At 42.2% G+C, this 10,014-nt stretch overlaps 1 protein-coding gene across 1 annotated transcript; it reads left to right on the plus strand.

Annotated features, from left to right (window-relative positions):
• Positions 1-1,503: 1,503 nt before the first annotated feature.
• irf6 (interferon regulatory factor 6) lies at positions 1,504-8,586 on the plus strand. Its single transcript, XM_061687342.1, has 8 exons — positions 1,504-1,736; positions 1,887-2,077; positions 2,928-3,123; positions 4,369-4,467; positions 4,582-4,827; positions 5,869-6,261; positions 6,372-6,490; positions 7,683-8,586. The coding sequence occupies exons 2-8, from the start codon at positions 1,904-1,906 to the stop codon at positions 7,911-7,913; spliced, it is 1,458 nt and encodes a 485-aa protein (XP_061543326.1). The 5' UTR covers positions 1,504-1,736; positions 1,887-1,903; the 3' UTR covers positions 7,914-8,586.
• The last annotated feature ends 1,428 nt before the right edge of the window (positions 8,587-10,014 follow it).

Genomic DNA, 10,014 nt, shown 5'->3' on the forward strand with positions numbered 1-10,014 from the left:
CACCTATTCGCCCCAGGCACCACTGGCTTTGCATGTCACTGTCTGAAAGGCACTTTGAACATGGAAAAGCATATGTAGTTATGTTTAAAGAATACATACTGGAGTGGCAGACGGTGCATGTGGTACCCGTCCACCTAATACCACTACCATCACTTTCAAAACTATACAAAAAAGCAATATATATCAGCATGCAACTGCGCCACGCACGTCATCTGGAGCAGTTTAAAATCAGTATTTATCTAACGACATGACAAAAGCATAAACATATTTAAAATGAAGCGCATCATTATAGTCACTAGAAACGCTGATAATTACATGTATTTATTTATGCAGTTTGCACGGTTTGCGAGACGGACTTGGTTTGCTCTGACCAACCAATCAGAGGACAAAGATTCCGATATTATTGTGGGCTGGCCCACGGAGGTGAATTTGAAATCTGATTGGTTAAAACAGTGATTCTCAAAATGTGGTACAAGTACCACAATTGGTACGTGGGATCCCTCTAGTACAGTTCAGTGATAACTTTTTAATGCAAAACATTTGCATATAATCATTAAGAACTGTTTGTTTTTAAACTTTTGCTCGGGTACAATTTTTTTATTCATCTTTAATGTGCAATACATTTGAATCAATCATCCAAAAGTGTTTTCCACCCTATAATCCTTTGTAAACTGTGCATAATGTTGCATTACTTACAATAATATTAAATATGCACTACCAGTTGAAAACATGCTATTGAATAGATATGTGTCACAAAACGTTTGGCCGGTAGTACTTAGAACACCTCGGCCTACTACACGGTTGTATTTTAATGTTGGTGGTGATGTCGATACTTGGTGGGTTAAGTATGTTTTTTGGGTCGTACTTAGGTGTAAAAAGTTTGAGAACCACTGTGTCACAGAAACAAGCCCATTGCTAATAAAGGTTTAAGTTACTTCTGCCAGCAGTGTTGCAGCACATAGGTTGAAGTCTGATTGGACCCTAAAAAACTCTTTAACAACCACATACATGTAGCTACTGGAAGCAGCGCAGCCAAGAGAAACACGATGCAATTAATAAGACTTTCGGGAACAAATAGCTACAATGTCATGGATCAAATATCAGAATTTAGGTTGTAATTGTAGCTCAGTGCTGTCAATAGTAAAGCGCCCACTATATTGAAGCAATGTAACACAAATCTTTACTACAGTACTGCATTGTAACTGTACGGAGGGGAGGAGGGGCACGGGGGCTTCCAGGCACAATGTTATGTGTGCACTGCCCCCCCCCCCCCCCCCCTTAGAACCGCCACTCATACATACTGTTATGTTTTCAAAGGCTATTTTTTGATCATTACATTTCCTTGATTTTTCTCGACTTCTGCAAAAGAGGTGCACGGTTTGGCAAAGAAAGAAAACCGGGTGAGTGCAGGTGAAAGATTTGGCGGATGGTGACATAGTGGAAAAGGTGTGTCATCGGCGTGACGTCACCGGCGTACCTGAGTATCGGCTGAGGGAAGGAGGAGGAAAAAAAACAAAACAGGCCCGAGGAGTCCACGGTGCGCGTGTTGTTATCGTCACATTTGAGCTTCGCGCGTGCTTAATCGACTCGACTCGCTGGTGACAATTGCACTGTTTGGGTTTATTTGGACTAGCGAAGGAAAGAAAGCCTTTGGGGGGGGGGGGGGGCGGTAAATCCAACCATTTTGGGCCAGAGGCCGACGTGGAAAAGCAACAGTAACTTCCTGGTTCGCGCAGGTACGTGACTTTAATTTTCACTCGAACGGAACTTCTCGTTCACATTTAACTCGGTGTCAGTATACCGTGCGGAACATCACTTCACCTGACTCACGGACACAAGCGGATTTAATTGGAACAATTCCACCCGCTCCACCGTCACCTTCGCAGCGTTTCCGCCAGTCGCCATGTCGGTGGCGCCGCGACGTGTCCGCCTGAAGCCGTGGTTGGTAGCCCAGGTGGACAGCGGGAGGTACCCCGGCCTGGAGTGGATAGACCGCGACGCCATGCGCTTCAGGATCCCCTGGAAGCACGCCACTCGACACACACCTCAACACGAGGACGAGGACACCATATTCAAGGTAAGGGGCTGAAAAGCGACGCAAATGTTCTGCCTCAGTGATGGTGACTGATCGACCAACGAGACAACCCCCCACACACGCACGCACGCACGCTAAAAAAAAGTTTAAAAAATAATATTTTTACAAGATGTAAAATAGTGTCATTTTAATGTTAAAATGCTAGTTCGTTCTCATTTTAAAATTATTTCATTTTCATCTTTATTTTCCTTGACAGATGTTTTTTTTTTTTGGAAATGTTGATTGTTGTCACTAAACATGTCACCGTACCGTGTAATATTTTATTGAACAATTTAAAAATAAAAATAAAAAAAAAAACACATAAATGTACCATTTTTAGAAACGTCCATCCATTCTCTGCTTATCAGTTTATCGTCGCAAGGGTCGCAGGTGCGCTGTTGCCGATCCCTAACTTTGGGCGAGGTGCACCCTCAACCGGTCACCGGCCAATCGCAGGGCACAGATAGAAAAATAACCATTCACACTCACAGACAATTTAGTCTTCAATTGGCCTGCATACCACTTAGCAAGATGTCTTTAGCTTCTCATTATGTCTTTCCGGCTTCCATTTTGACCAGTTTGAAATTAAGTAATAATCTGCATGGTCTCGGTAGCTTGTAACATGAATCAACCCTTTAAGTTTGTCAAGACGTGCACATTACCAGCTATTGATTTGTACTCACTGCACTGGTATAAAATTATCATTGCCTGTTTTTTCTTGAAGTACTGTATAAAATACTGTCTTATAATTCTACAACATCCTTTACCTTTTGAACATTCCTTGCATCACACAAAATATGTTTGTGTGACTCATGGGATATCAATATTTCCATACATTGACATGTTCCTCCAGGCCTGGGCTGTGGAGACTGGGAAATTCCAGGAGGGGTCTGACGAACCCGATCCCGCCAAGTGGAAAGCTCAGCTCCGATGTGCCCTGAACAAAAGCCGCGAATTCAACCTCGTCTATGACGGAACCAAAGAGGTCCCGATGAATCCCTTAAAGATATATGATGTCTGTGACATCCTGCAACCCCTAAGCAACCCAGGTAAATGCATGATGATGCTTATGGCAAACGCTTATACTTGTAAGTTTGAGTATTTGTGAGTTTTGGGTCACTGAAAACTATGGATGGGAACTGATGCGGGGAAGCGGTTCTCAAAAAGAACTGTTTTTGGATTCCCTTCCCTGCTGAACACAGACTTTTTGGAACACGCCAGCCATGGCAAAGATGAACTAAATTGCAATTATAAGAATAACTTTATGTATTTAATTGATAGTTAGTCGTTAATTTTACAATTATAAGCATCATAATCCTCGATCATTCGTTAGATTTACCTAATTTCTTTTCCTATGCTTAGTCATACTTTTACTAGATAAATGGTAGGCATCCTTGAATGTTACTTGAAGCAGTGTTGTCTTTATTTACATTTTTTGCACTTACTTGCATTCTTTGAAAAGTGGTTGTAGTACCACAAAAATGAACCCCCCCTCCAATCGCTTGGGGTACGTTGCAGACCACCTCCGCAATAGGTGGAATCCGCGATACAGAAATACCCAATTTAAGTACACCCGAGGCGTGTTTTTTTTACAGCCTTTCCAGGTTTCATTTTTTTTAAAAGTTATTTAAACACTTCTAAAACAATCCAGATACATGTAAACATAATATATTGAGCGTGGGTAATGGATAACACAAAAATATTGTTCAGTGTTTAAAAAAAAATAGGATAACAACTGTAATAACACCAAAAAAATCTGCAATATAGTTGGGACCGCCAAGCGTGATCCGCAATATTGCGGGGGAGGACGGGGGGCTCATTGTATTTTGAATGGTATTTACATTGTCACTTTGTGTTTTATTTTTAATAATGTTTTGTTCATTTAATTGTGGTCTATATATATATATATATATGTGTGTGTGTGTGTGTGTGTGTGTGTGTGTGTGTATTTTATGAATGAATGGAGAGAAGATCACAGAAAATTGACATTAATTTCATGTAATTTTAAGGAACAATATATCAGGATATATCTCGTTGTCAGGGTATAATATTACCTATATCAAGGTATAAACTTTTGTCCATATCGCGCACGGCTCTAGTCCCGATATTGGTAGTCGGTAGTATCGTTTCGAGCTACTGTATGTTATGCATAAAAACAGTAGAAAAAAAATGCTATTTTGATGGCATGGGACCTGTAAAATGACATAACAGTTATGGGATAACAGCTTTCTGGGGGTCTTGTGTATGTGTGTACAACTATAGTTTAAGACCACCGTTTGTTAATAAAACCGCAGGTTCTTCAGATGCTGGTTCTTGGACTCCGGGTGAGGACGACGGCACCGAGGAAGATATTCCATACACACCAGAATCTCTTCCTCCTTACCCATCCAATGGTGATGACCTAATGTTCCTTGTACCTTCATTCCAAACATAAACCCATAAGAAAAGAGAGACATTCGACTTGGTTTGAGTTTGACGCTCACAGCAGCCTCAATTTCCCCAACCAGGCACGAGTCCCTCTCCTCTCATCCTGTGGTCTCCTATGGGCTCCGAGTCCTCCATGCCACCGCCTACAAGTTGCCCCCAATCTAATGAAGTGTGGCCCAAAGAGGAACCCATTAAGATTTGGCCAAAACAGGAGCCCGCAGATGTGGAGATGCAACCGCCACCCCTGGCTGAGCCCTCTATGCAGGGGCCTACTCTTACCGACACCTTATTCGCCTCCCCGGAGATGTGGATCAGCTCCCTCCCAAGTATGTGTGCATCATTTCGACTTCTGCTAAAAATGTCCACAATTACCACATATCTGTGACGGGATCACCCCGTCACAGATAGTCCAAAGGTTGGTGGACCGGCCAGGACACCCGCCCGTGTTCTGTTGGCACTAGCGTTGGTACTCATTTTAGAGTTCAGAGCTGACAAACTGTCATACATGAAAATGATCAGGGAATTGATGAAAAGAAATGTGAACAGATTATTTAACAGTGGTTCTCAAACTGGAGTGTGGGCACGTGAGCTGTAGCTTGGCGGGGCGCAAAATCATTTGCAATAAATGATGTTGTATCGTATGAAAGGACATACTTACATCTACCTACAACGAAACAAACTTAATAAACCTCCTTACCTGAGCTCTGAGCCAATGAAAAGCTCTGTGACGTATCACACAAGTCTGACATCCCTGCATTCATATTGTTTTTTAGATTAAAAGGGAAATGGTCCCATTTTCTTCCCGACTACAAAAGGGGTATTTTTTTGAGAATATATTCCCCTTTTTCCCCCCCACAATGAAAGGCATCTTTTAAAGGTGTAATACAAGAATAAAGTTGTATTTTTGAAATTCACTTGTCAACATCAGTTCGTTTTGTAACGATTGCATTTTTCTTCTTGGAAAAAATACTTTATTCCCACATCATCACAACTTTTTGTCTTGCCTAAAATATGAATTTGTGATTGTAACATTGACTTCATTCCTCAAAAATAGGCAACTTTCTAACTAAGTTTGGATTAGGCGGGGGTCCTTGGAAAAATGTATGCCCTGTTGGGCGAGCCTGGACCCAAAAAGTTTGAGAAGCCCCGATTTAGCATGTCAATAGTTTGTCTTATTTAGCGTCTGACCATGTCTGCTTTTTACATTCGCTCAGTTTAAAGTAAAACAAGAAACACAATTGACTTAGAAGGTTAGCAAAAATAATTTGCAACAATAGCTGCAGGAGGAAGCCAGCAAACAAAACAACCACTTCTTATTTGTGCTTTTAATATCAAATGTCAATGTTCGGAATGCCTCTTTAACTCAGTGACCGACCTGGAGGTGCAGTTCCTGTACCGTGGGAGGGAGATGTGTCCCACCGTCACCGTCAGCAACCCGCAGGGCTGCAGGCTTTTCTACGGCGATCTCGGCCCGATGGTCAACCAGGAGGAGCTGTTCGGACCGGTCAGCATGGAACAGTTGCGCTTCCCGACCACGGAGAACATCAGCAACGACAAGCAGAGACACTTCACAAACCGCCTGCTGGACGTGATGGACCGAGGTCTGATCTTGGAGGTGAGCGGCCACGATATCTACGCCGTCCGTCTGTGCCAATGCAAGGTGTACTGGTCCGGCCCCTGTGCGCCAAACGCCGCGGCGCCAAATCCTATCGAGCGGCAGACGAAGGTCAAGCTGTTTTGCTTGGAGTCGTTTCTCAGTGGTAAGTTTCCTTTGCTGCTATTCCATTTGATCCGCCCGCAATCAGAAATGTAAAAATGCTGTTTGACGTGGGGCATAATTTGTCATTTCAATGTTTTGTGCGCTGCCTAGGTGTGATCGCCCACCAGCGCGGCCAAACCCCGAATCCTCCGCAGTTTGAAATTACCCTATGTTTTGGAGAGGAGTGGCCTGATGGCAGGCCAACTGAGAGGAAGCTTATCATGGTTCAGGTGAGAATTGAACCCTTCTGAAAATATCAAGCAAGTATCAGACATTAGGGCAAGGATATCTGCAATTTTCCTTTTGACGCGGCAAAACACAATGATAGACATCGGCAACACGTATCCAGTCTAGCTGTTAAATGTTAAGAAGGTCGTGCCAAAAGTCATTGGCACGCTATCACAATGTTGCAAGTTTGCACCGTCACCCATTCGCAGATTTTCTGGGGGGGGAACCTATCCTTCGTTATTTGCTGAAAAACTCAACTATTTGCAGTTTTTGTGCTCAGGCCAAAGCCCTGTCTAATAGAAAAGTAATGCTTGGCCGGCATCTTTTGGCATCTGTAGGCAGTTCTAAACCTTTTTCCGGGGTGTCAATTGCTAGTCACGGCAGGGCTTGATCTGTATTATTACCATCTTGGAAATAGTAGGATTCCTCTGAGGAATGAATCACCTTTTTGGCTGCCTCAATGCCTGAAACCTCATCTTTTCCTAACCTTTACAGATGAATTTAATTAGAGCTTCTCTAAACCTTTGACTGAACGTCCAACTGGTGAATGTTTCAGTACTTTTAGAAAAACTTTCTGTTCTTGAACAATGAGTCGAGTGGGGTTTTGATCCATGAATGGACCAATTTTGTACATTTCCTGGTTGAATTAAAATTGGTATTTAGACAGTCCTCCTCATCATCACATTTTGAGACCAAGACGACGCCCAACAGTTGTTTAGCAGAACCTCGCCAACAGGATGTTCTCAGAGGGCAGTGGCGAATGAATTAAGTGTCATCAGCAGGTTGCAACAGAAAAACAGAGAGTGGAAGACTCACAGAAAGGCACGGAAGAGGAGTTACTATATTGAGTAATTCATGGGAACACCTGTTGTGAATTTTGTGGCCCACATAAGCAAATAGTGTATCTTTCTTTCTTTTCATTTTGGCAGAATTGCATTCAAAGTGGTTTTTCGCAACTTTTTACAGCTATTACATTTTCCCCCCCCCCCCCCCACCAAATCCCTTCTTTACGTAAATTGAATTATACTTGTATTATGTTATATAGATTAGTTTGTCACTATTTTCAGTTACTTATATTTTCAATTAAATCACGTTAAAAATAGGCTCAAAGGGAAACCAGAACTAGAGTGTGGGCCTCTACAAAATGAGTTTGACAGCTGTGTTTTACATAGACAAGTCATCATGTCGTTGCAGATCATCCCAGTGGTGGCCCGCATGATCACCGAGATGTTTTCCGGAGACAACACGCGATCCTTCGACAGCGGCAGCGTGCGCCTCCAGATCTCCATCCCTGATATCAAAGACAACATAGTGACCCATCTGAAGCAGCTCTACTGCTTGCTGCACACCAACCAAGGCCAGGAAGGCTGGGTTTTGCCTCCAGGCTCAGGCCTGAATCTCATCCACACTTTGCAAGGCCAGTGAGCGCCTGCCGGGCAACGACAGACGGAAGTCCAATATAGATTTTTATCATACGTCCTGCTAGCAAAAAACTTACTTGTTAAGTCCTATTTAAAAGTATCCTGTAGTTATGTTTCGATCTCTCTATAGTGTGTCTTTTTTTGTCTTCTTTCTTTTCATGCTCTGCATCTCTGTACACTTTGTGTGCAGGAGCGCTACATGGATGGGCCAAAGTCCTGCTTGCTGCAAAGGATAGTTTAGCATAGTTAATGACTTACAGACATTGCCTTGTTGATCCTAAAATGCCAGCGATTAGCCACATTCCCTGTTTGAAACGCACACATTTTAAACCAGTGCTTCAAGCGTGCGGTTTAACCCTTATGGAGAATTTTCTATTGTATAGCTCCCCAAAAACCTTTCCCTCAACCATGCTTAAAAGTCACAAGTTAAACAAATGTAAAGATAGAGATGTGTTAATCATGTTAGTTTGGTTTTGTCATCTACTGTATATTTAGCATGAGTGTATATGCACATTTTTAATCCACTAACTGTATGCACATAATTCATAAAAATATGCATTGTTCAGCTTTATGGATTTGTTACGAGATGGATGCTACTCCCCTTGGGGTGTTGAGCGGTCTTCTATGGCACCTTTTACTCTGATTTTATGTACAATAAAATGTCCCACTAGCATTAATTTCATGGATTACTTTCACTTCGCCACACTCTGTTAACTGTGTGAAAGGTGACTGATACCAGCTGCAGGTTCTTGTTGCCGGAATCTGTCAATGTGGTGTTGCTACACTGTTGCTCTCTAGTGGCTGAACAATGTCATCACAAGTCATTTGCATTTTTCTGGTGCTCCTTAAGATGCCGCCAAAGCCCTGTTTAATGGGCATTGGTGTCAAGAAAGTAAGCGAGCAGCTCAACTCAGGAAGGAGCAAAATCATGTATAGGTCGTTTATCTTTGTGCATTGTAATGAGTTTGAAGCGATATTAAACCGTTTTGGTATGTTATGTATACTAAGTATACGATCAGGCCAAATTTGAGCATTTTTCGTCCCATCTGATCAAAGTCCTGATTAGCGGCTGTCTCTCAAAGATGCACCGCTATTATTCTGTAGTGTGAGGTACGTTCAGTTATTTTGCCTCCCCGATCCGCTCTGGAAACGGTCACGGCCGACAATCGTAAATGTTAAACCGATTCAACGTTACCGATTGCAAATCTGTGTCGTCAATACAGACAAAAACTCCATGATTGTGATGTGAAACAAAAGGATAGCGGTAATGATTAGGAAGCGCGCTCCATCTTGCACTGTTGCATCTGACACAAAGTAGGTGTTCACAATTGTAATGTACATAAACAGAAAAGCTAAATGCTGGCCTAGCTTCTATTTCTACTTCTACTACTATTTGTATTTTCACAGCCTGAGGCCTCTTGCTGCCTCTCGATGTCAATCTTGGTCCTAAGACATATCTGATTTGGGCTTTGGGGGATGAGACTCCAGATTGTTGTGAAAATGTGTGTGCTGTTGGTCATCTCAAGTACGCCGCACGTAACTGTAAGTGCGCACACGGTCCGATTTTGCGCTCGTCATTTGTGGGTTTTATCAGGTGATAAAAGTCGGTATGTGCTTCAGTGAACTGGTAAAGCATTGAGCAAAAAGTACAAAAGCAAAATGTGTTGAAATTTGTGGAAGGGTGACATAACAAGAAGAGAGACTGCAAATGGTCGACTCTTATCACAAACGATCCGCCAAACAAATCCAGTGATTCAGAAGTCATTTTCAGTAAAAAGAAAAGAATGTTAAAATCACGCACTGTATTTGTTGTATGATCGTATTATAGTCAAGTTGAACTTTTGCAGACAGTGTAAAGTCCTGAAAAGTGACACAATACTTCTACTCCATCTGAAAAAAATGACTTTGTTGCTGTATTCATATTAAAATACGTTGTCGTTGACAGTGGCAGGTTAAAGGTTGCAACCAACAAAGAGTTAAAGCAACTTTCAACTTTCAAACCCCAAGCATAATATAGGATTCTTGTTCTGGCTCCATATCTCTTGTATTGGATGACATTGTACTGTAAATGTATGTTTTCTTAACATTTTATTAATGATCACCAA

This window comes from Phycodurus eques, chromosome 10, assembly GCF_024500275.1.
Source record: "Phycodurus eques isolate BA_2022a chromosome 10, UOR_Pequ_1.1, whole genome shotgun sequence".
NCBI classification, from domain to species: Eukaryota; Metazoa; Chordata; class Actinopteri; order Syngnathiformes; family Syngnathidae; genus Phycodurus; species Phycodurus eques.

Excerpts from the sequence above, each read along its gene's own strand:
- irf6 (XM_061687342.1), top strand. The coding sequence starts at position 1,904 with ATGTCGGTGGCGCCGCGACGTGTCCGCCTGAAGCCGTGGTTGGTAGCC. Across the intron at positions 4,468-4,581 it reads TCCTCCTTACCCATCCAATG|GCACGAGTCCCTCTCCTCTC; the intron begins GTGATGACCTAA and ends TTCCCCAACCAG. Across the intron at positions 4,828-5,868 it reads GTGGATCAGCTCCCTCCCAA|TGACCGACCTGGAGGTGCAG; the intron begins GTATGTGTGCAT and ends TCTTTAACTCAG.